The sequence below is a fragment of the Lingula anatina genome, chromosome 10 (assembly GCF_051362555.1).
Source record: "Lingula anatina isolate TDL-2025a chromosome 10, LinAna3.0, whole genome shotgun sequence".
NCBI lineage: Eukaryota > Metazoa > Brachiopoda > Lingulata > Lingulida > Lingulidae > Lingula > Lingula anatina.
Window position 1 is genome coordinate 9,127,687 of NC_141776.1, and position 17,389 is coordinate 9,145,075.

The 17,389-nt window shown below is 36.8% G+C and overlaps 1 protein-coding gene across 2 annotated transcripts; it reads left to right on the plus strand.

The window, feature by feature from the left end:
* Positions 1 to 441: 441 nt before the first annotated feature.
* LOC106160164 (contactin-associated protein 1-like) lies at positions 442 to 13,940 on the plus strand. 2 transcript variants are annotated; one of them, XM_086998074.1, is made up of 5 exons: positions 442 to 2,255; positions 3,807 to 3,940; positions 4,743 to 4,961; positions 5,180 to 5,404; positions 8,525 to 13,940. In XM_086998074.1, the coding sequence occupies exons 1-5, from the start codon at positions 2,062 to 2,064 to the stop codon at positions 8,689 to 8,691; spliced, it is 939 nt and encodes a 312-aa protein (XP_086854200.1). In that variant the 5' UTR covers positions 442 to 2,061; the 3' UTR covers positions 8,692 to 13,940. The 2 variants fall into 2 exon arrangements, with proteins under 2 accessions (XP_086854200.1, XP_086854201.1); XM_086998075.1 differs by lacking the exon at positions 5,180 to 5,404.
* Positions 13,941 to 17,389: the final 3,449 nt, after the last annotated feature.

The window sequence follows — 17,389 nt, forward strand, 5'->3', positions numbered from 1 at the left end:
TGTAACAATAAGAACAATATATATTATAATAATAAACTTCTCTGCACATATCAGACACTTGTTACCATGAACTAACACTACTTGACAATGGGCTGAGCACTTATCACAGAGTCAGTGTGCGATGCCATTCTTGTGCTGTGATTGGTTAGTTGAGTCACGTGAAGCCCTACTGTTGCGCCCTCGCGTATCGCGTCAATGCTGCACATTTCTGGCCATGGTACAGTCATTAAACCCATCATTAAATCATTAAATCTTCTACATGGCGAACGGAGCCGAGATTTAATGACTGTACCCCGCAGGGACGACGTGTGGGGAGGCGTGTGAGAGGCGGAGAGACTATTAAAAGATTAGGCGGTTTTCCTTTCATGTACGTCTACCATATTTAGTCCCAGGATTTGTAAAGCCTGGCTCAAATCGTTGTGAATGCGGTCTACTGACTGTAAGCTGGGTTTTGGTATCCGATTTGATACATTAGACTAACGACTTTCAGCGTTATCGTGATATCACTAAAGTAAATCAGCTGTCAACCAGCGTTTGTCCTTTGTTTATACCCTTAACAACCGGCATTGTGAAATATCTGCACGTTCCGTTCGTGTGAAATTGCTTTTTAAATACGCATTTTACTGTTCAGTGATTCATTTCTAGAATGGCTTTCGGAAAGTCTTTCCGACTCTCTAAAGAATATTTGTGATCAATGTTATAACATAGAACAGCAGACACAGTATACATGTGAAAATTATTAGTTCACTGACCGATAGTTACCCTCATTTGACATAATCTATATCAATAAATCCTGTACTGTCATAGCATTTGTTGTGATATTTAGCAGAAAATACGGAGGCGTGACTGATGCATCCCAGCTCTTCTGGAAGTTGTGCGAGTATTTGGACAAATTAAATTTTCACGATCAAAATCAATGTCGTCTCATTATTGGATTTTGTATGATACAAACATGCAGGAATCATGTCCTAGGCGAGTAAGTGCATGTGTGCGTGTGCATGCGTGCGAGCGCGCGCGCGCGCGCGCGTGTGTGTGTGATTGTTGCAGGGGCGCAATCAGAAACCAAGGTTTTGAGTTTGATATCATAATAACGCTTTGGCACCAACGTGGCCAAATTATTTAGTAGACCTTTAAGGCTTAAGTGTCACAAATACATAGTCTGCATCATGTGTGGAAGGTTTCAGAATTAAGATATCATTATGAGCGAGGAATGAACGAGGAATACATTAAAGCACAACTCCGTGCATTATGTTTTTGTGTTCAGTGAGTACGGTAACCAATTAGTTAAAAGCGAATGCATCTTGAAAATTGTATTGTGTACAGTAAGCAATTCCTTCACAATGCAAACCTCAATGCAAACCCCAGGGAATCGATCTAATCTTGCAAAACAAATGATAACGGTATTGCTTGCACCAAGGTGATCGATATTGTTGACAAGCACAGAATTCCAAGCGTTTGTTTAAAGCCAGACAAGTCCAAGAAATGTCGTCTAAGCCAGTTTAATCAAGTAAAAATTGGCGGAAACATCCGTCTGTGATTTTGTTGTCTGCTTTAATTTTATTGTACTTTGGTGTCTGTTTTTAATGCAGCTATTATCAAGCAAAAGATGCATTAGTAATAGCATACATCGTACAAAATGACAATTAGCTGACAAAACTTATGCTTCCTATCCATTTGGATAACTGATTAAAGTGAATTCCACGCAGTTGACAGTCGAACGATCAATTAAAACGACATATAAGCGCTCTGAAATGTGAAATCTCTTATTTCACAAAGACCATTTGTATCTCCCCCTGAGCACTGATGTCCCATTGTGTCCTTTCACTCGGTCTGCATCCCATGAAATATTGAGTAGCTGATGTATGGGTTGTGGCCTCTAAGTGCTATTCCAATTTCACTGTGTATAACTACGTGTAGTGATCTGTTAAGCTGAACCGGTCTTACGTAAGTTCATTTGCTTTAATTGGTTAATGGAAAGCAGAGAGACGACTTAAACATACTAGAGGATAAATTAGACTGTCGACGAAACACTTCAAACATTAAACGCATCAACAGTAAAGCATGGCAGTCCTTTTGAACGCAGTTTTCATATTTTTCTGTTCCCTTATTCCGTTGGCCTTCACAATGTCTGCCAGCAAAGTAGCAACTTTCAAGATGTTCAGAGATTACGAGTTATCGGATGGCGGCTCTTTAACAGCAGTCACACACAGTGGGCGGCACATGACGCTTGTGACCTGTAGTGGGGAATGCCTCGGGTAAGGGAATATACCTATCAAATGGTTTTATTTATTTATTTATTTATTTATTTATTTATTTATTTATTTATTTATAATTGTGAATTTTAGATGATTCTGTACAACATTGCACATCGTCATATTTAATAGCAAACATTGCATATTCACGCTTTTCAGTTTTTATAAAACAAGATAAATTCAAGAGATCGAAAACGATTTAAGTCGCTTCTGCATTACAATATAAATTATATATAAGTTGGTATCAACAAAAAAGGAAAAAACATCTAGAAAAGAATGGAAACAGTCAAAACTAAATGAGCATAATTCTGATTAACAACAAATAACATTGATGTATTAAGGAAGAAAATATATCCAAAATATTATACATACACACAAAAATATACACAAATATACACACAAAAATAAATACAATTTGAATTAAATTAATTTAAGAAAAGAAAAAAGTGGTACTGTTCAAGTATTTTCATATTTGTCAAGTATGAATCTAGATACGGTAACAAAGATAATTTCATTCTATCAAATGGTTAAATATTTATGACCATGAAGAAGCAATGATAGCTGTTCTTTTTTTTGCTCTAAAACAAGCACCCAACTCTCGCTCTGTTAAGCGTTTTTTTTTCTTCTTTTTATTCTATAGAGCGTTGGTTGCATTCAGCGCTTTTCTGCATTCAGATTATTTTTAAGAATGCACTTAAAAGAGATTGGAAGTAGAGATGTAGTTGCGGTGGAGAAGTAATTGCAAGAAGACAAAGTAGTTTACTGAATTGTGGAGATATTTTGATGGAAATTTAAAATCTCTTTTCATGGTTCCCCGTGTTGTTATTTTTGAATTGGAGAAAGATTTTCGAAACATAGGAGTAGGCCTTGTTCCCCATTGGCATGCATATTTTTGTCATAAATTGAAATCCAGTTAAAAGTTCACATGAAAAATCCTAATTCCAAAAATCCAAAAATCCATTGGCGGTATCTAGTGATCACGGTCTGTGCCCTGAATACGTTCAAAAGATATAAGCACTACAAGAGCTAGGTAAAGCTCCCAGGACAGTTATACCAGCTGCGTATTGCAGTGAAAAAACTTTCCATAGATCCCTGCTGAAAATTTGGAAATGTTTTAAATACATGTCACCTTTTGATAACTTTTGTCAGTTTATACAGTCATACTTAAGGTTTAAAAAATCAAGTCAAATTATTAGATTTTTGAATACGTGATTGATGTCATTTGTACAATTGCAAACAATTGCAAACCGCACTGTTTTGAAATTTTGATATTCATTCTTAGCTAATCACACTAGCAAAATGCTTACCTTTCAAAGGTGCAAAACTATGCCATATTTGACAAATCTTCCTTTATTTCAGAATATTTCATGTGGAAGCATAACAATCTTAGTCTTGGCCCTTTTTTGATATGTAGTTTTATGTGTATGTACTCACTTCTCTGAGGTGGCAAATAAATAAATAAATAAATAAATAAATAAATAAATAATATAAAATGCAGACATGCAAGGTCAACTGATGGGGGTTAATCACTGGTTCACCGTGTATTGCTTTTAGAGCCGGTTGGGACGTATGCAAGGCAGTGAACTTCCAAGAGGACCGACGATCATGCGTATTGCTGTCAGAGCAAAGGAGCGCCGCGAACACTGTTGTCCAGACTGCTGGTACTACGTATCTGGAGGCGAGCATTGGTAGGTCGAACATTAGCATTAAAAAAAAACATATGCGTGTACTTGCAAGGACTTTTGCGATCTGTGTAAAGGTACAATCGCAAAATATTCTCTTGAAAAGCTAGCCAGGGTGATAAAAAACACAGTGTGTATATACAGGACGTATCGCACACTCCAATGTATCATATCCCATTATGGATGACAGTGCATTAAGTGGTCAGTTCAGTCTAATATCGATCAGGAAACATTTAAACGAATCTAGTTTATAATTTATCATGATTGATGGCCAGTTTAAGTTAGCATCAGTTCAGGCCCAGGGAACAGACGAGCCAGTCCTCAAAATGAGAAATACATAATTATACTGAAGACAAAAGAACTGAAGATTTGTTCTTTTGTTTTTTTCATCCCGTCTGGGTCTTTTATCAACACTTCCAAGTCTTTTTGTTATATTGGAGGCTTTCTGGCTACCTGAGTTTTATTCTAAAATTGCATTGTCATACAATGTACATAGTCACTTAGGAAATATTTTACAATTACTATTTTTATCAACAATGAATTATTATATACACTTAAAAAATACATTTCCGTACTTTTATGAGCATTAATACAGAGGAGATAGATGTACGTACTGTTCACCTGTTTATCTCTCTAAACCACCCAGCAAACACGTCACATTGGTACCACGTGGTTAATCCGTTGCTATAACGTTATAACGTGGTAGCAACGTGCTGACCACGTGATCCGAACTTGACGAGTTTACTGGGAAAAATTGCGACAGATAGATCATTACTTTTATAGAAATCGTGTGGTATTATTTTCACAGCACCACAGTCGTGTCTAGACTGGAATCGCGTGTACGGCAGCACAGTCAGTGGCAGTCACGTGATCGACCCAGACGGCCCGTACACCGGTCTGGACCCCTTCCCAGTCTACTGCGACTTCCAAGAGAATCCACCTGTTGCCAAAATATACCATAACAAGGCCTCGGTCACCGTAGACGGGTATGAGCCAAATGCCTCCTTCCAGACTGACGTTGTTTACGGTGAGAGACTTTTAAAACTCTTTGCGTAATATCAGATATTTTCATTTATTCTTATCTACAAGCATTTAAAAAGGTATCTAGATATTTAAAACGTATCATATCAAAGTAAAAAAACGCCTTTGTATTAAAACATGATAAAACAAATTCAAATTTGATGCAAAAATACCTTAGCTAATATCAAATTATTTGGTTTTCCTTCTAATTTTCTTATTTCTCAGAGTTGTCCATGGCACAGATGCTCAGTGTTATTAACGCATCAACGAGCTGTAAACAGTATTTGAAAGTGAGGTGTATTGGGACGTACTTTTTTGGGTCGCTAACAGAGGCAGGGCACAACATCTACTGGAGTTCTCGCGATGGTGAGAGGATGCTCTACTGGGGCGGAGGAAATCCGAACGGATGGGGCTGCGCATGCGCTCTTGATAATACCTGTGTTTCCTCCAGTGAGTTTTGATTGTTTTATTTCCAAGGATAGCAGTGTTTTGCTAAATAATATTTTTCGATAGTTTTTATAACAGCATAAAATGTGGAATGTTACCGCTGCTTTCAAGCATGTGTGCGTACCCTAGTCTCGGGTTGATAGGGCTATAGCCGAATATTACCTCAGAGTCTAGCTGTACCGCCTATCTCTGGTGCTTGATGAAACTGTACATGTAGATAAGAGAGTTAAAAGGTTTACCCAAAAGACGACTTTATGCAGCAACTTAAACAGTGGTTCGTTTCTAAGTTCAAATTACGATTTAGATACTACAGACTTGACATTTAATATGGAATATTTCAGTTTTGAAGGTATGCCTAGGTAAAAATGCGTTCTTTTTTCAAAAAACTCCGATCCCATATAAGATATGTTAATGGAGAAGTGTGTAGTCAGGTGTGTCGCTACCAATTAACTGACTTTCATGTATGTAGCGCAGCTACATTATGTAATATGCAGTGATTTAATTGGGTAGTGTCCCTTTGGGCTGGTCAAAGCTTGGCTTAGGATAAGCTTGGTTCTGTCAAAAAAGTATCCATATGTCGGCAACTACTGCATAGAAGAATTTGAAATTTTGCATGCAAGCGGTCAGTTTTGCAGTGCGTAAAATGAGCTAAGTAGTGCATTACAAATTTGTTAATCTGTGGCAGAATGGCCTTAGCGAACACACCAAACTGGTTTTAGCAGGTTAGAATGCCAAACGACCTCCGAGGCACCCACTGTAAACAGCAAAACATCGTGGTCTGTTTATCTACTGAATTGGGGGCCATGACCGTTTCTGGGTAGAACACTGAAACCGCGTGGCTTTCTTTATTGAGGTCAGATTTCACCTGTACCGCCCAATTAGACAAAACACAGTTTACAGACATCCAGAAAGGGCCTACGACGAAGCATGTGCCGGGTCTAAAGTGACAAGGGTCATTGACAGCGTCAGTATTTGGAGTGGATAACACATTGGTGCCAAAACACCAATGGTAGTCAACGACGAAAACCTGAACCAGATCAAATAAAGGAAGGGAACCAAGGGAATGAGCAGCTACGCTGGTCATCAAAATCACCACATTTGAACCACATAGACAATATGTGGGTAGGCCATTACTCGCCGAATCAACTGCCTACATGCCCTACAACAAAACTGGACCAAATTGGACAATTTTTGACCGACGACTGGAATATTATTCCAGACTGAACCCTAAAAACCTACCCCAAGGAATGCCTTGCCGCTTGAGAGCGCTGGTAACGGTCAGAAGAGGCCAGGTGTAACAGCGACCCTTACTGTGACTAAAAACTGACATGGGGGTCTTTTGTGGAGCGTGTAACTCTTTTACAGACGATCATTTGGAAAATATGGAGATCCAAAATATCTCTTTTAATGGATGTCGTATGACATAGAATAGGCAATGTATTTCTGTTTGCTTCACTGTCGTTTCCAATCAATGAACTGATGTCACCATGACATCAAAGATATAATTTAAAAGTATTAAAACACTATTTTAATCCTTATTTTCATTTATCAGTCAGCAAAATAGGAAAAAACTGACGAAAGTATCTCGGAAAAAATATTCCATATTAAATGTCAAGTCCGTATGATAGCCAATTAAGCGCTGGGAACCGCAATTTTTTTTTTTTTTTTTTTTTTTTTTGCAGAATGTTGCTTTTTTATACATAGGAGGAAATACAAATATAAAAAGTCGCGGGACCCATTTTAGAAAATTATTGTTATTGTACCTGTACTGTGAAACCCACACATTAATTACTTTCAGTGTGTTCGGCAGATTAACGAGAGTACAGGACTTTCGCATAGGTATTAATGAGCCGTAAGAATAACTACGTTCTTTTATCGCCCTATTCTGTCGTTGATTTCCTCTTTTGTTTTCCTCTCTGAATGATAATGTAATACATGTAGAGGTGCAAAACATCTCTTCTGTCAACGTTGAAGTCCTGATAGTGTCAATGATCAATGCTGCACATCCTACGTCATATTAAAAATGGTTAACTCGAGTAAGAAAAATGTAATTTATTCTTCTGTTGAAAAGGCATATTAGTTTGTATGTTCGGAAAGGATTATTTCTGTTTACTAAATGAGCTGCAGTTGGCTGTGCCATAAAATATAGGCGAAATTTCAACGAACACAGAGATGTAGCCTACCAGTATGCTATTCCTGACACATGGGCTCTTCTTGCCTGTCAACCAGGCAGAGCAGCTATTTATGACGTCACGGGCAAGGGCTTTATAGTAGCTTGGACATAGTACCAATTTTGGCCATGATAGTAGTTTGGTTCAAACTGTCTGGAGTGTTAATAGCAGCATCTCGCTTACTCGCTTTTTACAAGTATTTTTTCCCTTAATATGCCACCTAGAATTGTGATGAGCAGATATTTTTATAAGATCCGGGACCGCCCTTTTTCTGGAAAAATAGTCGATCTACCGGTAGGTATACGAGAGTTTAAGTAAGAGGTCCACTTTGTCAGAAAAAGAATCCCCCTCCCTTGGTCACTACGGGCCTGTGACAAAGTATCCGTTTTGTGGCCTTTTACTGTGTTGTTGTTCGTCGCACTTCCAACTTATCATTTCCTGTAGGATTACATGGTATTTCTAGTCACCAGGGTCCCTACAGCGGTCAGGGGGACTTAAGTGCAAATCAATTAGGGATCATTCCCAGTCCCTATCGTACTAACTGTGGATTGATCTATCTCCATGGTGATTCTCGCTAAATTGCAATCAACTTAAGCGGCTTAGATGTCTGTCGCGCCTACTAAAGCTTCTAGAGGGTAATTAATTATCGTTTAGCAGCTTCAGTAGGAGCGCCAGACATTTAAGCAGCTTAAGCTGATACCAATTTAGGGAAAAACCCCTTGGAGATAGATCGATCCTGTTAGTTCGATCTAAGTATGGGAACCCAGTCTTATACAACAGGAACAAAACTTAATGCTTCATCAAAAGCTTTGATGTTGGCTGGAATCTAAAGTATTAATTAACACAGCGCTCTGAAATATGGTAAGAAAGAATATAGCTTTAATTTATATATAAACAGGGCCATCAAAGCATGCACGGCAGATGACAGAGTAATATAGATGTTTCTTTATAGATCTGGGGCTTTGCAACTGTAACACTAACGACGGCAACTGGAGAGAGGACGAGGGCTACGTCACCGACACATCCAAGCTGCCCGTGTCTCAGCTTCACGGAGGAGATACCGGAAGTTCCGGTGAGGAAATCCATTTCACTGTCGGCCCCCTCGAATGTGTTCTCTAGAGTTCACGCTAGATTTGTTGCTCAATCTTCAGGGGACCACATTATATGCTGTGAACGTCTCGCGTTTTGTTACCACTTTTTTCGTTAGTTAGATGCAACGGACTGCTTGAACTGGACCGGATACAGTATAATTTTAGTGAAAATATAGAATATGCCACAAAGAATGTTACTTTTTTTATATACATAGGAGGAAAGACAAATATAAAAAGTAGCGGGACCCATTTTGGAACAATTTTGACACTTTTTCTATTCTTGCTTAGAAGTGGGTTGCTAAATAAATGTGAAATTTGTCACACATCAAGAAAATACATAACCGTATATGATAACACATAGGCAGCCATTTGTAGAATGTAATACAAGCGCCTCACGCACGATGTATTAGTAGTTACTCTGGCCCCGTATCTCGAAAGCATCGCGCATTGCGACCGTGCGCAAGAGTCTCGATTCCATAACTCGCCCATACTCGTCCCATATAATACATTGTAGCCTCTATTTGATATAGCTATTCGCAATACGCGATGCTTTCGAGATACGGGGCCCTGGACACCTGGACACTCGCGCAGTACCCGTTTTGGACACTTGAATTTAAATTCTTGTATCGTTAAAATGATCGCAGCTGTAGGGCATTAAATTCAGCCACGTGAAATACACACACACACACACACACACACACACACACTTTACAGTACTAATTTCATGTTAAAAAGATTTTGCTAACCATCTTCAAAAATTTATGAATTACCCATTTACAATGTATCTGTGTCGCGCAAAACTGCCCCACGTCGGGCGCCTGCGAGCACTGCATAGTTTCCGAGTCAACCCTGACTTATTATAAGAACTGATTTTAATCAAAAGCTTTGAATATGGCTGGAGTCCCGAAAAAATAGTGCTACGTTTAGTCAACCCGGGCTTATTATAAGAACTGATTTCAATCCTAAAAGCCAACAAAAATTACTCTGATATACATTTTTTACTAAGAGACTCAGGAAAATCCACATTTCATTCTTCACGATAATCTTCTTATCATTTAAAAATGGTATGCACGGCGTAAAATTCCAAAACAGTTGCAATGAACATGACGGCATAAAAACAAATAAGGCAATTATGTGCATATTTTAATTTTCGCCGACTTATGTAAACATGTACCGTACCATCCAAAATCTTACTTTCCTAGTGAACTGTGACATACTGGGTTTGTTTAGTGTTAAACAATACTGTAAAAGAATTCGCTCGTTTCGAAAATAATACAAACATTTTGCTGTCGTAAAATTTGTTTTGGTGGAAATATAAATCAAAAGCGACACAATTTAGTCGGAAGCAACCTGGTATAAAGTAAGTGACAGTTGACCCGAAAAATGATTTTCTTTCTGAGCTCTTTCGAAAGGGACCGGACAAAAACGCAATTGTCATGTCGCTCCATTTTCGTTTTCACAACGATCATTATATGGAGTTTTAAAGGTACATACAAACCGAGCATCGGTGGAGGCTGGATTCCCAGTAACACATGTAAACCACTTCTACTAGATTCTTATATGACTCAAATAAATTCGACATGCCAAGGGATAAACTGAATAGATCACTCGATCAGCCATAAAAGACCTTTAGAGTGCTCCTTTTTTTTTAATTTCTGGTTGTAAATTTAACCTACTTTCGTGACCTACTTTCCTGTCCCATTGACATACAGCTTAGAATGCCAGCAGAAAAATCCGTTCAAACATCATTTTCGGGTAAAATTAAACAATGCCTTTTGGTAATTATCTTAGTTATACTACTTGAAACTATATGCTGGCATTTGGTTGGTTTTTGTGACAAAAAATTGACTTTGTATGCATCTTTAATGCCAAAAACTGTGCTTGTGTGACAGAAAAGAGTTCCTACATGAAATGTACACTTGATTTCATGAAATAAATTTAGCATTGGAAAAACAACGGGAAATACGTACGAAGTGTCCAACATGGGTTTTGCAATGTTAGATAATTTTGTTGTGAGCCAGACTGCGCAACTTCACAAAAGAGACTCCTGGGTTATATTGTTTCAGCATACCACGGGTCTGCTGGTATATTTATATTCCACAAAATGTCCAATTGCAAGTGATTTCAAGTTAATGGAGACTCTGTGCGCATACTAGTTTTATTTGAAATTGCGAGAACAAGTGGATACTGAGCCAACCTTTGAGCCTTCCGTCACAACACTACATGTAAGTTTTGACCGACATGTACATGTAGCTCACCAAATTTTATCAAAGATTGACAGTGATCAACGTTTTTTTTCATTCGTTTCTGTATATTATTTCTGTAGATTATTATAGGCTAAGATAACTCTAATTTTCAAGACATCAAGTTTGATGAACACCCCACTCTTTCTGTAGCTGTAACACACAAGTCTGCTACATTATACCGGTAGCTATGATTATAGTGGATGCAACGCAATCCTATGACTTACAAAAATATTGTAATATAACCATAATATATGTGTAAATCCTGGGCGTAATTCAGCCTACAGCTCTCACATTAAGGTACAACTTGGCAGTCTTAGTCTTAATGTTTCAAAAAGGTAATATTTTTTTTTCAATTTCACTTGGCCCTTCTGGGATTCCATAAATTATACATATCACACAGATATTCATGTTGTCTGTAGTGTCCTTATGTTGTGTGAGGGAATTAAACAAATCGCAGAGTTGGAATCTTTTTAAATAATTCAAGATTCTTGCTATATAACTAACATTTTAAGTTAGTTTGCTATTAAATTTTTATTAATTAGAGTACACATAAATTAAAGATAACTAACTGTAGATTCTCTTTTTGTCAGATTCATGACTTTATCTCATCATTTGATAATCTGTTTAAAAGCCCATAACTCTGTATAAAATGCATGACCAACAAATATAACCACCCTACACCAACTCTGATATCACTATGAGTGAAAAGTGCGTGTATCAAAGTTAATTTTTCAATTTGAAAAAAAAATCGTTGAAACATCCCTGAAAAGATTTTGATCTAAAATTATATTCTAAAACATATGATAAGTTTCATTAGAGGCGACCAATTTTTTTCCCTCCAGAAGGCACCGTAGTATGGTCTGGTTTGTCAAATACTAGCACAGGCTTCAAACAACTGCTCATGCGCGAAAAGTGCGCTGTTTGAAATAAACAAGTTGGTGAAATTGACAAAGCCTGCCGGTGTTTACCGTCTGGTTGATTTTATTTCATTTCCTCTCTGGTGTCTTTTTGAAAATTTATATTAGAAATGTTCTATTGATTTTATGTTGTAAAAAGTAAATCCGTCGGAATTCCTTAGAATAACATTTATTTTACCTTCATTTTAAGGGGATTCCCATTGTATTTATAGTGTTATATGTGGCCCCAATGGGGATTTTTCACCCCTCCCCCACTCTTGATTAATAAAATTCTTTATGGGCCAGATTGAAAATGAAGTTGCAAAATACATTAAAAATCGTAGGAAGGTTAATTGCAGATAATGCTGTAAGGATTTTCTTATCGTGGGGCGAACTCGGCCAATATAAAGTTTTTAACTTCGTCTTACGATTTTGGAGCGCCTGTTCTAATTTTTGAAAGCGAGGCAATGGAACCAAACAATACGGTGGAATTTGTAATCTCGTAAAAATTGCTATTTTTAAATATAGACCATAGCATGGAGTACATTGAAATGCGATTCTTTTTTTATAATTATCTTAAATAATAATTAATTTAAAAGATACGATGTAATAAGTTCTTATCGAGGGCCAATTTATTAGCTTTATTGATTTTTTAAAGTATTTGGAGATTAAAAACACAAAAGCTGACAGGTTTCAAATCGAGGCCCCACATATTGTTCGTGTGCTTCAAATACTACAAAAACTGTTCTGATAAAAACAGACCGTATTCCATTTTGGGTGGGTGAGGGTCTGGGCTTTTTTTCTTCTGATATATTTTGAAATAGGTTGAACAAAAATGCGCTCACTGTTTACTTAATTCATTAAAGTTTAAATGATGTTCCAACTGCCAGGCAATGGTTAGTTTTGAATACAAAAAGACGCCAACTTCATGCTCTCCCTTCTCCCCCACGCATCTCAGTCAACCTACGCTCTAGAAAGAGATGTCCCTTCTTCAGTGCTGAGTGAAAAGATGTGGATTTTAGGCACCCTTGAAACTAAGTATACGGGTATTTTAGTTTCAGAGGATTCAGTTTAAGATTTCAAATGCATTAATATGTTAGCCATTGTTATATTTATAATCCATTTGCAGGTATTTTGACGCGTGCATGCTTAAAACTGACATTGGACATTCTAGTAAATATTCCTCACGTAACTGGTTGTTTCCTCCATTACTCAATCCTTCTCTTGACGTCCTATGAAAATAACATGCAGATGCTCGTGTTGTTAACCGTTTTAAACTCTATAGATAGAAATGGTAGAGGCAGCAACAATTTTAAGTACAAAGTTTCCAAAAAGGGGAAAGTACTGTGGAATGACCGTTTAATACCTTACCTGTTACAACTGGCATGCTAATAATTAGTGAGGGATTGGCAATAAACTTTAAGAAAACAAAGTAAAGATGTAATAATATGCTTCCATTTTTTGATATCATTTAAGAAGAGGAATTTTATTCATATTCAGCGTTTTGATGTACTGTTTAAAATTCGTTCGATTATGTCAATTGCTGGCTTAATGTTAAAAATTATTCACAAACGACCAATGACACTTTTTGGTAAAACAAAAAGCTTGCTCCTTTATTTTGAAAAGATTAATTGTTGAAATATTTTATAGCACCTTATGTTTATAAAGAGATAAAGAGATTAAAAAACACTTGCGGATATTTTTAAGGGGTGACATTTTGAGATTTTGGACATTTTGAGACTTAATTGCTTGAGTCCTAAGCGGGTCTCTTTTTGTCTTACCTTTTGGCATTTTTATTATTATTGTATATTTTTGGGAGGGATATAATTGTACTTTAAATTAAGAGATTGTAAACATTTTGCTTTTTATAATATACTATTAGGTAGATCAAATACTAAAACCAGTAAATTTTGAAAGTTTATTTGTCAACTCATATTGTACCTGTTTAGCCTTTATGTGAATCACACTGCAGAACTTAATTATTTTTCTCTTACAAACTTGAACTTAAAATTTTAGTAATTTTAAGACTTTGAAGTCTTTTTACGTGTAGAAGCTTTGAAAATGAATTAGTTGCAGCAATGGAAATCAATTTTTGGTCTTAATAATAAAAGCTTTTCCTATTCCAAATATATCAAAATGTCCTTGCGTTTTCTGTAACGGTTGCAGTGCACAGTATAGGTAACTCGAGGCTGGGGTTCTGTTTCTGATTCGGGCACTTAAAAGAATATTCAATTCTCTCGCAGGGGGAGGGGGTCTTTTAAAATTATTTCTTGGATTACTAAAAGAAGAAAGCCCACCCAAGGGGCACTCGTAAGGGAATAGGTAGCGCGCTTGTCTCGGAGTCAGCAAGTCGCGGGTTCGTTTCCTGACATTTCTGGGTCCCAACAAATTGCCGAAATTTTGCAGAAAAAGATCAAAAGAAGTCATTTAAACTAATAGAAGAGGATCCCTTGAACGACCTTACTGAAAGCTGAGTCGGCGGCTCGGTTGATATGATTGTATGCTCACAAGCAGGGGGTCAGGGGTTTGTATCGAACTGAAAAGTTTATACTCCTCTTTGAAAATCATGCAGTGCATTTTTATAATAAAGCAGATATACGTTTATTGTTGCGTGAATGGTGTCAAACAATCGCAGCATAGAGATATTATATTCACAAAGAAATCAAAAACTGACAATTATATTTTTAATCTACATCAGCAACGATTCCTATATGCACATGGTACTTTTAAACCAAGCCGTTACAAAGAAAAGTCCTCAAAATGTCCAAGTTTGAATTACGCTGCTCAAACGACCAATACTTTCGGTTTATGATCAATACTAAGAGAATATTGCAGTTGAATGATCCGAACCAGAAGATTCGTGAGTAGGAAAAATTAGTTGTTAATTTTTCGAGGAAAATTCAATTTGTTGGGAAAAGGCTGACAAAATATCATTCACAATATTATACTTTGCAACATTTTGTCATGGGTGACTTTTTTGTTTTTTGACCAGTTACGTATTGATCGTAACATTCATTGATAACGTTTTGTCCACATTCAGTGGTGTGAACGATTTCGAAAATTTAAAATGCATATCTCACATTAATTAGTGTTTTAGTTACTTTCAGCTTTAGCAATCGATACCTCGGCACCGATCTCAGATAGGCAGAGCGAGCATGAAAGGAAAATGCAAATTACTTCATGTCACTAATACAGTTCACAACTAGCTTGCGATACATTTTTTTTGACAAATTTGGCTCTGTGCTTTTTCATGTTTTATTCTCTCAAATTTATACAAGTACAGAAATAGAATTTAAAATCCAACGACAAAAAATATACTCGATGAAATATACTCAATATAAAGTATCAATCTTGTAAACAGCCTTATGAACGAACTTCTGCGAGCTAGATACTATTTGCACAGGGCGACACAAACGCCCCTCCTCCTGGCGGCGGAATAGTCGGTATCTGAAAGTAAACATGAAATGTGCACTTAGGAAAAGAGAATTGTATTTTAAGTGGCAAACTACGTACGCGTAAACCAACAATCATATCTGCTATAAAACAGAATCTTCAGAAGACAACAAAACTATCATAATTGTGATGTGATAGACACAAACACTAAACATATGTTTGAACGAAGACCAAATTTCAAAAGAAATTCTGGAACACAAAGGTGGCGACATTAAAATTTAAAATAAACAATTTTTACAAATAAAATCTGTCTCTGGGATTTCACGTGATTTTGCTTAGATATACCTTTAGTAGACTTATTTTGCACCACGTGATAACTGAAACTGACAGCGTATTCCTCATGTCAAACACATCACTTACAACATCTGCTGCTGGTATTGATAATGCTCCTTGGCAACATAAGTGCAGCGTTCAAAGGAATGGCAGCCATGCCACACTCTAGACCTTTCTTCGTAACATTCACTTTGGTCCTACTTGATCACCACTCATCATGATCAGTTGGTCATGTTTTGCATATAATTATTCTCAGTCCAACCCTTCCTGGTCAGTGTGACAGTCATTGAAGTCCTGGTCCAACATGACAAGTGCAGGAGTGTTGTTAGCCTGAAATGTATAGGGGGTAAGTACATGAGACGTTTGTCTCCGATACAGGATATTGAGACAACGGATGGGTTTAGACGGTTGTTATATAAGAAAGGATGTGAAATATATACAGCTTGTTCAACATTAGAAGGGCCAAACGTTGGTAATATACAAAGAAAGACTGGACTTTGTATTGTCTTGCACCTCTTGATTTAACACCATGACTATGCTTCCTGTCTTCTGACTGACGTGGTTGAAATGAAGGAGGAGGAGCCTACCCCCCCCCCCCCCCCCCATCAAACCCCGGCTCATACGCCAATACGTAACTTTGAAAAATATTTTCCACGCATTCACAGGGACTTATTGCAAGACAGTACTTAAAATGATAATTTCACGGCAGTTTTGCATTTTCCTTTGTAATCAATCATCAAGTGTATCGAGTTTACTAGATACTTATTCGGACAATCACAGAAGGATCAGTCGGTGGAATATTAGTGTCTTTCTTTTAAGTTTAGTCGATTTGAAATATAATTCGTGATTCAGCTACTCTGAGTCATCAATGTTGGTATATATTTATTAAAAATCATCGCAATAATTTTGGTTTTATTAGACGACAGACAATCGTAGAAAACATTAAACAAACCACTTTTTGTAAACAGTCGTTTCCTTTTTCTTTTTACCCCAAGGCTGGTCAGAAGTTCGGGAATTTATAATTTTTGTACGAAAGGGGAGAATTGACGGGTAAGTTTAAATATTGACATAATACTTGACAGGTCAGAAAAATTGTTTGTGAAATGAATATGTCCACCCTTATTAATGTATAAATCTACCATGCATTGATGAGTTAGTTCAACACAACGTGCTCTTTAGGAATTGTGCAATAACAATTTTCGTAAGTCACATTTCGTGATTTAGTCCCTAACTGAAGTGATGTTATGTTAACTGCCGGGGTATTTTGATGTATTTTACGTACTTAATTTCTAGTAAAGCAGCTAACATTATTCGCGGGTTTACAGGTCGACTGGGTGACAGTCGATTGGAATGGATGTGGGAACTGCCACAAAATACTCGATTAATCCTCTTCATCTCTGCTCAGATCCACGAGTTTCTCTTATCAAACTGGTATGAAAATTGCCAAATTTATTTCTCTCTCACAAGAACTTATCGTTTATCCAAAGCGAATATTTTCTATTATTCTTCTAAAATGAGTATTCGTTAAAGAAACCAATAGGTAATTTTAATGGCATAAGGAGATAATGCGATCGTTGCTTATTTTAATCTTATCGGAAACTGACCTTGATACAATTGATACATTCGTATACTTAATGGACCAATGGTGTAATGAAGGGCGAATGTTAATTTAAAATTACAAAAGAGAAAAAAAAAAAACAAAAAAAAAAAAAAAAAAAATCAAAATGTCTACATTAAAGACATTAACATTAAGAATGCACGGCATATATAGTATATATATTTTGGAGACACCGAATAGAATGGGTAGACAAATATAAATATCTTGGATATGATTTTCACGACACTTCAAAATTTCTCT

Bases quoted from the DNA above. Each gene is read 5' to 3' on its own strand.
- LOC106160164 (XM_086998074.1), top strand. From the start codon at position 2,062: ATGGCAGTCCTTTTGAACGCAGTTTTCATATTTTTCTGTTCCCTTATT. The intron at 3,941-4,742 runs GTAGGTCGAACA...TTATTTTCACAG, and splicing joins GTATCTGGAGGCGAGCATTG to CACCACAGTCGTGTCTAGAC. The intron at 5,405-8,524 runs GTGAGTTTTGAT...GTTTCTTTATAG, and splicing joins TAATACCTGTGTTTCCTCCA to ATCTGGGGCTTTGCAACTGT.